We start from the raw sequence: 14,470 nt of genomic DNA, 5'->3' as shown, positions 1-14,470 counted from the left end.
AATGATATAAAAAGCATATCTTGACACTACACTGACCTGGATTTAAATTCCATTTTTATGTGTTCCTAAGCCATTAAATAATGAACCTCATTTTTCTCATTTATAAAATGAAGAGACAATTTTTTGAGCTCTTTTAAAAATTATCAATTATTTACACATATATAAATAATTTGGTTCATAGTGTTAGGCCATCATGATCCCCTAAAAGTTTTAAATGATATAGTCCTTCTCTGCAAAATGAGGGCCAATTCCAGGTTTAGGACCTATACTAAATAAAAACAATTTAGTAAAAAAAAAAATCCTGTAATTTGGATTTGGAATAGTTACTCCGCATTGAAACAAGTAAAGTGTGGCAAATCAAATCTTAACTTCCCCATGAAAGACAAAAGATAGAGGACCCTGTAAAGTAAGCTTAAGGGGACAAATGGTATTTTCCATGACTACCTCATAATAAATGATGCTCTATCTAAGCTTCTGTCTACATTCAATTTATATTCTGCAAATAAAATTGGTAGTTCCTGTCCAGAGAGGTATATTTAATACAAATCCTCAAAAGCAGCATTTTCTACAGAATAGAGAGCAGTGATATTTCAACACTTGATATAAATATCTAAAATGAACCCTCACATGTAATATTTTTGGACTTAAGAGGCTGCAAAGACACCATTTTTGAAAGTGGGAGTGTGTTTTCAATTCCCCATGAATGAATTCAGTGTTCCTATGACAGTGTTAAGATGGAGAATGATATTAAGAAGGGAGGGAGGTATAGCCTGTCTTCTTTTCAGACTTTCCCTATATCAGCCAGTGTCCACAATAAGTCTTCTAGGAAGGAAGCGGGGAAATGAACCCAATTCTTGTGGAGGGTCTGACATTGGAAACCCTAGATTTACTTGTGGGATATTTCACTGGTTCTGGAAAAACTTTCCATCTGTGTTTCTTAACTTCATTTATAGTGCTTGCCAAATTCTATTTAGTGTACCATAAGCTAAAAAACCTTCACAACAGAAGATGCTTCATATGTGCTATTGTAAAAAGACACACAAATCCCACTCTTTCATATTAGTGTTGCTTAACTATAAATCTAGTGATATTGCAAGATCATTCTTTTACAGAAGAAATCTCGGCTTTGTATTAGCAGGAATACACAGATTGATTCACCCACACTCGTCACTATAAAAGCTAAAGATATTTCTTCAAATGATTAACACTGAGTAGTTCTAAGGACCCAATTCTGGACTGGGTCCTTACTGGAGAACCACATTTAGCTAACAGCGGGTGGATATTTCTCAGGTCTAAAATGGAAATAATAATCCCACTGCTTCAGCCAGTAATGGCTGACCTTCAACAAAATTACTTCTATGTTTCCCAGGATTGGCAAGATAGTGATCTAAATTATACAGAATGTCTGCATTAAGAGTTCCAAAGAGGGCCTGGAAACCAGAGCTGCAAAGCTTTAAATGGCAGGAAGGATTTGTGTGGGAGTGTAGGCAGGGCTCCATGGGGGTCTTCCAATCTTTTAGATGCTGAGGTCTGTTGCTATGACAACAGTGACTCTTGCCTAGGAATGGAAGAGAGAAACTCAGGATTAGGAGGGGTTACGGAGTAGAAACCATGATACTTTCAGCATCACTATAATGTTGTTTACTCTTTTAACTTGCACAGTAAATCTTCAGAAGGGCCTGAGATGAATGTATGAAAGAGAATGGCCTTGCAAGACAACAAGCCTCTTGAGAGCCAGGGCTCTGTCCATCTTGTGCATCGGCCTCTTATCTCTAACTCAGGGAATTAAGTAAGTAGAGCAGAAGCTTACTATTAACTGTCTATCTACCACGATTAAGAACTTAGTTTAGGGTTAGGGCTCAGGCCACTAGTTAGAGTCATATGATCTTGAGTTAGTAGTTATTTAAATCTCTCCAAGCTTCTTAAATATTAAGTTATTTGAAATAGACTTTGGGCAGAAGATGCAGTTTTAAATTCCATTAAAACACAATACTTTCCAGAAATAGTTGTCTTTGTGGATACCTTTTCTTTATTCACTTTGTATATTCAAATGGTTGTGAAAAGATTCTTCAGAAAATTCTCTCTAAATGCACTACATAGGTCAAAATATGTGCATATGTCCCTCAGCAAAGGGGAAAAAGTGAAAATTTCTAAGGGAAGAATTTGGTATGTATTTTTAGAAAACTCAATTTTGTTACTCAGCAAATGATAGCAAGGAGCACAGATCCCAGTGCCCACATTTCAAGGCTCAAAATAGCTTCTTTTCCTAAGCACCCCTCTATTTACTAAACTCACACACATTTTACAAAAAAAACACTTAAAGAGGAAGAGATTCAAATGAAGGATGATTAGTGTTATTGCTAAACCATAGTTTAGAAGGATACCACATTCACCTTCAAGGCAATGAGAAATAAAACAGAGGTCCAAAGTAGCTCTTATACTTTTTCTCCCACATATTCTCAAAGCCATGTGGAAGATCTTATCTTCCAGCCACACCAAGAATCCGTTTCACAAATAGAAAAATAAATACATATTTTCATCCAAGCTTCAGATTCATTCAAGAAGAGTAGCCAGATTCCTCAGGTTCAATAAAGAAGTTTCAGGCACAATTCTCAGTAAAATGTCTGTTTCTGGATAAGGTGATGAGAAAACACTAAATTTCACACTCAACTATTTTCACCCTCAAGGAAAAAAAATTGGCTCAGGGGGAAAAAACACTCGTAAGAAACTAAAGACACGGGTTTTAGCTAGGGTCCATCAATGACTAATTTTGTACTTTTCGTCAAGCAATTTCATTTCCTGAGGCACAGTAAAGCAGGGCTAATTCTGCCTCACGGACCACTGTGAGAACTCAGTGAGATGCAGGAGAAATATTTGTGGAAGCCCGTTGGAGACAATGGAGCATCATCTAACGTAAGGTGGTGGTATCATGATTATTATTGTGGTCAAGATTAGCCATACGTTTACTTTTTTTCCCTAAAGAATGAGTTGAATCTTGACTCTCATCTTGGCAGAACTAGAAACAAGTCAGCCAACACACAAGTCTTTCTTCACTGTCTTTCTTTTTCAAATCTCTGCGTAATTGCTCCTTTTCTCTCCTTTTCCCCACAGCCTCTGGTACTTGCGTTAAACAGAATGTGAAAGGTACTTGCTGAGTTAATTCTGTTTCCCTAATTTGAGACCAGGCCTTGACATAATACTGGAATTTGAAAAAGGGAAGATGAAAAAAAAAGGCCTAATGTAGAGTAGAACAACAATGATGCTACAAAGTGGAACATCACTGATATAGAAAGAAATAACTGGTTAAAGTGACTATGTGTTTTCAGTGGAATCTAACTGGTCCCTTCCTCAATACAGTCTTCTTATGCTATGGGTTGAACTATTATAGGGCTTTAAATTTTCCAAAGCTTTGGTATACAAACTTGCCAGAAATATTGCTACCAAGTTGTTTGAAGAAGGTAATGAGAGAATCAAACCACCGGAGTTGGAATCCTGCCTCCGCCACTTAATGGTTGTGTGTTTTGGGGCAAGTTACTTAAACCTTCTCTGTGCCTTAGTTTCCCCAACCATAAAATAAGGCTGACAGCATGAGGATATTATGGAATTAAATAAAATAATGAATGCAAATAGCTTAACAGTTTTTGAGGTTGGGAATATGGTAGAGTACTTAAGGGGGGCTGTAATTTTATTATTGTCAAACATTTAGTACCGTCTGTATACAGATAGCATAAGACGACAGTATACAGACGACATGTATACATGTTGTTCTAGCTGACTGGAAACAACAAAATCCTAGAGTTTCTCTCCTGTGAAATCAACTTGTCCCAGCATTTAAATGCATACCTATATAAGGGAAAAATAATCATGCATAAAAGGGGAAAGGGCTGCTTAGGCTTTTAAAGGGAGATAAAAGGAATTGTGTTAGAAATTACTTGGGAAACTAATGAAATATATCAGCAAAACATCACTTTACCAACTCTAGAAGAGAATAAAGGACAAATTCTGTGACTAATGGCATTTCTCTAGGACTGTACGATGGGCCTATCATATAAAGGAAAAGCAATAGAAGAAATATTTTAGATTTCACAAAGTTTCTAATTCTATTTTGTGTGGCACAGTCATTAAACTGGGATAATGTGACCCATACTCACTAAGCTTTACACTTTCAAATTCAAAAATTCGCAATCAGTGCTTCAGTTGACTCTGTTCTTGACCCTTAAAAGACAGTTCCAAGCCTGGTGCCATTTAATACTTTTATTATTGGCCTATAAAGTGGAATAATATTCATTAATTATGAGCGGCTAAAAGATAAGGTCAAAATGAAATCAATACACAAGATAAACATCTGAAACAATCAGAAGGAAAGAGAAACCATACAAATACAAGATGAAGGTGAACAGCTCCTGCGTCAGTGTAGCATAAAGGGAAACCGTCTTAATTGTTAACCTGGCTCAAGTTAACTGGGAAACTGCTCTATGCTTCAAGGACCGAGTGAGAAATGATTCTGGGTCATAAGTACTTTCAGGCTTGTGAATTTTGTCTATGATGATGGTGACAACAAAAATGATCCTTTGATCCTGTCACCTTACTGTGCAAGGATCATATAGAGCATTTTACATGAATGAATTTATCTGGCATAACAATGCCACATAGGGTTGCCAGATATAACACATAAAAATATAGGGTACCCAGGTAATTTGAATTTCAAATAAACTAATAATATTTTATCATAAGTCTGCCTCATGCAATTCATGGGACATTCTTACACCAAAAGGTATTTGTTGTTTATCTGAAATTTAACTGTGAGTCCTGTGTTTCATCTGGCAATCCTAACACTGTGAGATAGGTATTAATATTCTCATTTTACTGATGAGGAAAAAGATTCAGAGAAATTAAGTCATTTGCCCAAGTCTGCATAGCTATTAGGGAACATATGTGGGTTTAAAACAACTAACAACGAAGCTTGCACTGATCACCACTATAATGCACTATTATTACGCTCTTTCCTATATCTGAATGGCCATCCCTCCATCTTCCTGTTGATTTCTTAGCTGACCTTCAAAGTCCAATCTGTAGAATCCTTCTTATATCTTTTCCCTAGTAATAATGTTTCCATAATTTTATTTATATCTCTATTCTAGCCCTTAATACAATGAATTCTATTATAGCGGGTTAAGTACAGGTCCCTGTAGTGGATATTCTTCCACATACATTTCCCTTTTCTAACATCACCTCTATTCCCTTTTGGGGAAATGTCTTTCCCTTACTGTGTGCAGCCTGGGTGGGAGGAGAAATCAAGGGGTCCTATCCTCCTATTATAAAAGCTGAAGAGGGAGGCCTCCTCTGTCCTATCCTTTTATCTCTCATCATTCTCTGCCCAACCAAGGGAAAGGCACATGGCTGATAGAATCTCTTCCAGGTCTTCAAAAACTGAGCCAAATGATGCAAAAACAAAGAAAAATGGTAAGGGTTCATTTATTCCAGAAAGTCAAATAGTCCTTTTCTTGGTGTCTGTTCCTTTTCCAAGGCCAGTTCTCCAGCCTTTCCATCCATATCCTTCAAATTTACATTCCTTCTTTGCTTGGATTAAATAATTGGTTTCAGTTATTTATAACCAAAGAGCCCTGATTGATGGTCTTTCTGGACATGACTGTGAGCTCCAATAGAGTTCTACACCATTCCAGCCCCAATGAAGTACCCTCCAAATAAGTATTTGTTAGGACATAGTAGGCACTCAGAAATGTTTGTAAACTCAAAGGGGAATAAATGAACTGAAATTGTTCAGGGTTGATGGCACAGAAGATCTACAAGATTTTCTTGTTCTTTCTTTTCATACTTATCAACCAGTCTGAGTGGGCTTTTAGAAAGTGCTTTGAGAATCGAGATTATTAACTTTGTAAAAAGTAGATGGATGATTTAATAGGCCTCACTATGACTAAAATGCACATGCTGCTTCTAAGATCTATGATGCACTGCAAATAAGAAACTCGGTTTGAGAGCTCTTCTATCATCTCCCAACAGAGAACTATGATGCATTAGTAAAAGTACACTAAAAATAAAAGGATGGGATTGAAGTCACATCTATCTTAATAACGTGAGTTTTAAATACATATATTTTCAAAACCAGGTTTCTAATCATAATTTGTTTAATATGATTTTTCTTAACGATAATTATGTGCTAAAGAATTGGTTTTATTTATATTTTCAACCAATAGCCAATGCAAGCAGGGTTCAAGAATCGATGATAAAATTATGATAGATAAATGTAGTGATGTGTGTTTTAAGGTAAGGGCAGTGACAAGATATGCTGACATCACACCATTAGGAAATATCTTAACATTTCTTCAAATGTTTATTACATTAATATCAGTAGAGGATGTCAAAGACTGACTCTTCTCTGCCTGGGTCAAACACAAACAGAATATTCTGTACAATTCTGGGCACTGTATTTCCAAAGATGCAGTAATGAAATAAGACTTTTTCTAAGAGTGAAGTGGGTGGAATGGTAAAGAAGGTGAAAACCATGCTGTTGAAGGAAGCATTGAAGGAACTAGAAAATGTTTCAGTTGGCAAATAGCTCAAGGTGAGTTTCTGAACAACTAAAAGATCAGCACTGAAAGAAGAACAGATTTACCCTGCATAACTTCAGAATGCAAACCTATACCCAGTGAGTGCAATAGATTTCGACAAACAGCAAATAATCAGCCTTTGATAAGGCTTCCAAGTTCTGACCAGTTGGATCAGAAAGGCTTTTGGGAGGAGGGGGGACTTGGGATACACTTTGAGGAATGAGAAGGGCTTGAGAGAGATGCATTGAGGTCGGGGCATTCCAAAAAGAGCGAGGAACTTGAATAATAGCAGAGAAATGGAAGCGTAAAAGCCTACTTGAGAAACAGTGCAGAGCTGTGGATAAAGTAGAACAAGGCAGGTTACACAGTATAAAAGATGCCAGGAAAAATAGGCAGAGGTGAAACGGTAGAGGTTTCAAACACTAGGCTCACTGGGCCTTCCAGAATTCTCTTCCCATCAGCCTTTTCTCAGATTGGTCCCTTCATCTCCTTGCTTTCATGAAAGCCTGGCTCTTCCCAGAGGTCACAGCTTCCCCCTGGCTCGTTCCTATGCTACTATTTTTGTCCCACACCAAAGGACCTGGAGGAGGAGGGGGCATGTCTTCCTTGAGTCCTCATGCCACCTTCAGACCACTGTTCTTCCCCCTTCCCTAAACTCTCCCAGCCTTGAATCTCAGGTTGTTTTATTATATCACCTTCTCTCCGTCATCACTGCACCCACCTGCTGCCTTCCAGATCATGCTCCCTCATTTCCTGATGAGGTTACCTCCTGGCTTATTGTCACTCTCCCAAAACTATTCAATTCAATTTCAGTATCTACGTAGATGATCCTTCCCAAACCCTGGCCTCTCATTCTGAGAATACTTTCCTCCACTGATCTTGCCCTCCATCATATTACACTAACTTCATACCCTAGCCTCAACCCCATCATTACTAATAACAGCAATGTCCTTCTTAGTATCAGTGCCCTGCATTCTACTCTTTCACTACCACCTCTTATCTTTTCAGCTCTTCTTCCCCTGTCCTAGCCTCAGTACCCTTTAATCGCCTCTTGGACCTCCAACCAAGTGATCCTATCAACTTTCCACTGAAACTCACTGCCCGCTCCGATGTCTTCACTCCCCTTAAAACACATGATCGACTGTTAATCATCATTCTCTCTAGTGCACCCTTGATTCCCTCTCTCTCTTTTCCTAATTCCTTGGCAAAATCAAAACCCTGACTAAATATAACTCTCTATATTGATATATTCTTTGTTTTCATTCACGTAGCTACACAAGGTTAAAGAGAAACACACAACCATGGCAACTAGTCCTAGTTTAATTTCATGACCATGAACCTCCAATAGGCATTTAATGTGGGCTGGCAACCATATTCCACCGTTGACACCATCCTACCATCCTCTCAATCAATCTTACTCCCTCTCGTTCTCAGTTATGACCTTCCTTACCACGTTACAGATAAAACTGAAACAGTGGCAAAAGAACTCAGACCCTCCTCACATTGCCAACGTCTACACACTCTCCCTTCCCATCTGTTATCACAGATAAACTGTTCACGATTCTATCGTGCACATGGCTCTCATTTCTCTCACCGATCCTCACATCGTGAATTCTTCCCCCTCCCCAGCGCCAGTTATCTGCTGGAGATTTGCTATTTTGCAAAGAAACTCTCTTGACCTCGCTTCTCCCCCAGCGGCTGCTCTATTTCTTCGCTACCCTTCACAGCAAAACTATTTTTAAGAAGTTGTCTAGGGCTTCCCTGGTGGCGCAGTGGTTGAGAGTCCGCCTGCCGATTCAGGGCATGCGAGTTCGTGCCCCGGTCCGGGAAGATCCCACATGCCGCGGAACGGCTGGGCCCATGAGCCATGGCCGTTGAGCCTGCGCGTCCGGAGCCTGTGCTCCGCAACGGGAGAGGCCACAACAGTGAGAGGCCCGCATACCGCAAAAAAAAAAAAAAGTTGTCTGTATTCTCAGTATCCAATTCATATGCTTCCATTCTGTCTGAGACACACTTTAATCAGAGTTTCATCCCCACTTCACCAAAGCTGTTCTTCTCAAAATCTCCACTTTACTAAAATCAACGGCCAATTCTTATTTCTCATCTTACTTGACTTTCAGCAGCATTTAACCTAGATAATCACTCCTCTCTTTGTGATAAACTTTCTTTACTGAACTTCCAAGACATGTAATTTCTCTCCAGCCTTGCTGGCCATTCCTTCTCGGCCTTCTTTGCTGGTGGTTCATGTTCTGACCTTTACTATTGGGGTGTGCCAGATTTTAGCCCTTAATCCTCTCCCCCTTCTCCATCTGGTCATCTCTTTCCCTTTCATGGCTTTAAAGATGATTTACTTGTCATTTACTTGTCAACAACAGTCGATTTTATATCTCCTTCCCAGATCAATCTCTCAAACTCCAAATATGTTTATCCCACCACCCACGTGATCTCTCTAGTTGCCCACAGACTTCCGATCTTGACCCCACTTCTGCCCTCAAATCTACTAAGTCCGCTTTGCCTTCAGCCTTCTCCATCTCAGTTGATACCAAACCCATTTACTCAAGTCAAAAACCATATAGTCATACTTAGCTCTCCTTTCTCTCTTATCCCACATCTAATCCATTGAAACTCTGTGGCCCAACTTTATTTTATTTTTAAATTTTTATTGGAGTATAGTTGCTTTACAATGTTGTGTTAGCTTTTACTGTGCAGCAAAGTGAATCAGCTATACGTATACTTATATCCCCTCTTTTTTGGAGTTCCTTCCCATTTAGGTCACCACAGAGCACTGAGTAGAGTTCCCTGTGCTTTACAATAGGTTCTCCTTAGTTATCTATTTTATACATAATATCATTATTGTATATATGTCGATCCCCGTCTCCCAATTCATCCCACTCCCCCCTTGGTATCCATGTTTGTTCTCTATGTCTGTGTCTCTATTTCTGCTTTGCAGATAAGATCATCTATACCATTTTTTAAGATTCCACATATATGTGTTAATATATAATGTTTTTTTTCCTCTTTCTGACTTACTTCACTCTGTATGATAGTCTCTAGGTCCATCCACATCTCTACAAATGACCCAGTTTTGTTCCTTTTTATGGCTAAGTAATATTCCATTATATATATATATATATGTACCACATCTTCTTTATTCATTCATCTGTCGATGGACATTTAGGTTGCTTCCATGTCCTGGCTACTGTAAATAGTGCTTGCGTGCATGTGCCTTTTTGAATTATGGTCTTCTCTGGGTACATGCCCAGTAGTAGAATTACTAGGTTATATAGTAGTTCTATTTTTAGTTTTTTAAGGAAACTTCATACTGTTTTCCATAGTGGCTGTATCAATTTACTTTCCCACCAACAGTGAAAGAGGGTTCCCTTTTCTCCACACCCTCTCCAGCATTTATTGTTTGCAGAGTTTTTGATGAAGGCCATTCTGACTGGTGTGAGGTGACACCTCATTGTAGTTTTGATTTGCATTTCTCTAATAATTAGTGATGTTTAACACTTTTCATGTGCCTTTTTCTACCCCTAGTAAGAGCTACCATCGTGTCTCGACTTGATTATTATGGTGGCCTCCTATCTGACCTTCCTCCTTTCACCCTCTACCCCTATAGTCTATCCTCAAATAATAGCTAAAGTGATCCTGTTAAAAAATAAGTCAGATCATGGGATTCTTCTGCTCAAAACCCCTTAAAAGCTCCCATTTCATATAGGGCTCAAAGTCCTTACATGGCCTGCAAGGCCCTGCCCCATCTGGTCCCTCTGATCTCACTGAGCTGATGTTTCCTTCTCACTCCAAGCTCAGGGGTCTCCGTGCTTTTCCTCAAACTGCCAGACTCATTCCTATCGTGGGGCCTGTCAACTGGCTATCCCTCTTCTGGGATGAACTTGCCCACCTCAGCGGCCCTCTCAGCTCCTTCTAGCCCTTGATCACACATCTTCTCCACAATGTGGCCTACATGCTGACCACCTTATTTAAAATTGCAACATGCAACCCTACCACCTGATTTCCCCTACTTTTTCTTTTATCCATAATAGTTATCTTCTTCCTAAACACTATTTATTATGTTTATACATTACCTATCTCCCCCATATAATATGTTAAGTCTCCAGGGGCAGGGATCTTTGTTTCATTCACTGATGTATTCCAAGTACTTGAAGAATGCTTGGCAACCAAATTGGCCCTCAATAAATACATGCTGAAAGGCAGGTAGAGCAATTAGAATGCGATTGTAATTTGTCAATTATACCGTAATAAACCTAGAAAAAAGTTTAAGGAACTCTATAATAATAGTCTGAAAAACAGCTAATGAAGGGTCAGTTCAGTCCTACCCTACAGATTATTTAATGGAGGTACAAGATAAATATCCCAGAATCCATGCCTTTAAAGACCTTATGGTGGAGAGACAGACGATTTCAAAATATTAAAAGATTATGGAGCAAAACCAGGGTATCCTAGAGCGAGCAGCATGAGCAAAGGTTGAGAGATATGACATAGCATCACGTGTCTGGAGAGCTGAAAGCAAGTCAGTCTGATCAGACGTCATGGTCTAGTTGATGTGCCAACTTGGCTGGACTAGAGTCCCCAGTTACTCGGTGAACACTAATCCGGATGCTGCTGTGAAGGCATTTTACAAGTCCATAATCGGTTACTTTAAATAAGGGAGATTATCCTAGACAAGAGGGTTGGGGTGCTGATTCAATCAGCCGAAAGGTCTTAAAACCAGAGCTAAGGTTGTCCTGAAGAAGAAATTCCACCTGTAGACAGTGACCTCCACTGTGCCCAAGAGTACCAGCCTGCGCTTCCTAACAGCCTGCCCTATGGATTTCAGACCGGCCTAGACAGCCCTCACAATCATGTACGTCAATTCTTTTTAATAAATCTCTAGTATAAATCTTCTACTGGCCCTGCTTTTCTGGTTGAACCCCAGCTAATACATTAGAGTATAAAGTTTAAGGCAGAAGGGGGCAAAAAACGGATGAGAAGCACTAGGGGCTAGATCATGATGGGCATTTGTTTTTAACATGCTAAGAGGTTTGGCCTTTGCCCTAGAATGAGTAGGACAAGCAAGATGAATGGCATGATCAGGGGTGGAAATGAATCATTCTGCCTTTGGTGTAAAGGATACACTATGACAGGAGGCAAGAGGATGAGAGAGATGCTGGAGGTTGGGAAACTGTCAAGAGTTACCTGTGAGAGACGTGAGATGAGAACCAAGAAAGAAGGCCATCATGGAAGTCAGAGAAGTGCTTTGGGAAGAAGTCATGGTCCATTCTGGTCGGGTGCATCAGAAGAGTCTGTTACTCACCACATTATGGTAAAAGGGGGTCACTAAGGGCCTCAAGAACTGCCATGATGGAGAGGAGGAGGCAGAAATCCAACGGTGTTGGGTTGAAGAGTGGCTGGAAAGGCAGAGAGTAGAGCCCAGCCAAGCAGATTACTCTTGCAGAAGTCTGGCTCCGAAGGGAGGGGAGAAGTGGCGGAGAAGAGAAAAGGATGCAGTGTCCAGTGAAGATGATGAGAACGAGAGAAGCTTTAGCCTTCTTCACAGGATGAGGGGAAAGGGCAAGGTCCAAGAGAGGAAAAGGGTGGCCAAGGCCACTGGTGAAGGATACAGGCGAAAGCTTGGTCAAGGACAGTGGGAAGACCCTCATCTTGTGAAAACCACAGGAAAAGGGTGAAGGATGGGAGTAAACAGAGATATACGTGGAGATGCAGGGTAAGGGAACTGCAGTCATTCAGGCCCAGTGGCTTGTGGGTTTCTCCATGAGGTTAGGAAACAGGGTTATCAGCTGAGAGAAAGAAGATGACATGGCTAGAGAAGGAAACTTGACTTTAGTTGAGGTTGGGTGGCCACCTGCAAGGACATTACACAGAGAAATCAGGATTGGGTGAGACTTATACTAAGTGACTTCAGAATTTCCTCACAATTTGATGTTTTTGTGAGTCAGAAAGACAGTGTTCACTTGTTTTTCCTCAGCACCCAAAACAATGCCTGGCAAATAGTATGCACTCAATATCTTTGTTGAATGAATGAACGAATGAATACTTAAATGAGCCTCTCACCCAAATACTTTTAGTTGTAATTACCAACTTTGATATACACTCATTTTAACATTTTAAGAGATTACAGATGCTTCTCAGAGCCTTGAAACTTCATATGACTTTAGTCTCCTCCCTTCACCTGAGGAGGAAATACAGGCAAGTCAAGCCACATAACTGAGGCTTCAAAGTGGACATTTTCAGCTTGACTTTTTCCCCAAGCTGTCTTAGAGCAAATTTTCAAGAAACTGGCCAAATCTCTGTATTATTTTATTATACAATAAGCTTTTTTGAACTGAGCAAGTTTATTCACTGAAATTTTTCATTTAGATTCTCCCACTGTAAGTGGAATGTTGCCTTAACCTTTTCTGACACATCAAGCTCTCTTTCCTCCTATTGGTCTTGGTGACATTTACCACTGACTGAAGTGAAGAGAGAGAGAGAGAAAAAAAAACAAGACTCTTTTTAAAAAGCAAGCTTTCTGTTTTATGTTTGGTAGTGGGAAGCAGCCGCATAGCACAGGGAGATCAGCTCGGTGGTTTGTGACCACCTAGAGGGGTGGGATAGGGAGGGTGGGAGGGAGGGAGACGCAAGAGGGAAGAGATATGGGAACATATGTATATGTACAACTGATTCACTTTGTTATAAAGCAGAAACTAACACAACATTGTAAAGCAATTATACTCCAATAAAGATGTTAAAAAAAAAAAGCTTAACTGGAAGCATGGAAGAGTTAGACAATAAAAACATAATGCAGGCTGTGTCAGCCTGCTGCTAACACAGGTCCCTGTTGACCCTTCCCCATGCATTACCTGGGTGGAAGACTTTGGTTTTCCCATTAGTGATTCCAGAAGACCTTGCCTCCATTTTTATTGACCTTCTGCCTGGTGGGAGTGAGGAATGCCTGACCACGGGCAGGCGACGTGACCCTGGGTGGCTCGCCACACTTCGCCGTTGGTGGATTTGCAAACACTTTTCAGCCCCATGAATAGATAAACTTAAACCTGGAATAAGAAATAGCACCATTATATTGAAGAAGTCAGTGCAGAATGGCTAAAACGCCAAATTATTTTCTGGCATAAAATCCAGAAAGCATTAAGTAACTTTGTTTCAAATTCTTAAGGGATGCTAGTAATATAAGAACTGTGATACCAATTGATTTTCACATTACATTATTTCCTGAACATTGTTTCATTCAAAAGTGGACAGCCTCAGTTACTGTGACAAGAGTTTTATAAACAGATCCAATAAAGTTAAATACTAAAATTCTTCCAAAGTCCTGGAAAATATGCACATAATTGGCATGCTGTTGTCAGTGGCATGAGGATTAGAAACTGCTGTGATATCTGGCATTTCAATAAACATTGAAGAATCTTTTTCCACAGTATTCATGTATAGGCCAGAGTTAAAGACTGAACTCAGATTTACACCTCTGATAACCTTAAAATTATGTATGTTTTTAGAGCTATTTTATCTGGGAAAATTTCAACCATACTAAAAGTGAAAAGAATAGTACAATGGACTCGATGTACCTACCACCCAGCGTCACTAAATAAAGATCTTCCCAAAAAGCTGAAAAAAAAAACTTTGCAATATTCACCTATTCCACTCCCTTTGCTGTCGGTTTGCTTTTTAGGTGCCAGAGTAGTTTAAAGCAAATCCCAGACTTCATGTCAATTTCATCAGAAACAATATTGATTGTATTAACTTATATCGATTATATAGATACGGATTACATCTGCTGATACATACAAACTATATTTTACAATTCTGAGCTCAAAAGATAAAAACACTCATATCACCACTGGAGGTTGATAAAATACCAATTCATTATTAAGAAAATGATAAATAAA

At 39.5% G+C, this 14,470-nt stretch overlaps 1 protein-coding gene across 2 annotated transcripts in view; it reads right to left on the bottom strand.

Annotated features, from left to right (window-relative positions):
* The window catches only part of ANO4 (anoctamin 4), a gene marked incomplete at both ends in the record, with an annotated part of 224,573 nt that extends 211,074 nt beyond the window's left edge, over positions 1-13,499 (bottom strand). The window contains one exon of one of the 2 annotated variants that reach the window (XM_079714090.1): positions 13,430-13,499. In XM_079714090.1, coding sequence (XP_079570216.1) covers positions 13,430-13,484 — 55 coding nt within the window. The remainder of the gene's footprint in view (positions 1-13,429) is intronic. The other variant, XM_079714091.1, reaches the window with a different exon arrangement.
* Positions 13,500-14,470: the final 971 nt, after the last annotated feature.

This window comes from Hyperoodon ampullatus (assembly GCF_949752795.1).
Source record: "Hyperoodon ampullatus genome assembly, chromosome: 11".
NCBI lineage: Eukaryota > Metazoa > Chordata > Mammalia > Artiodactyla > Ziphiidae > Hyperoodon > Hyperoodon ampullatus.
This window is presented reverse-complemented; position numbering and strand designations above follow the sequence as displayed.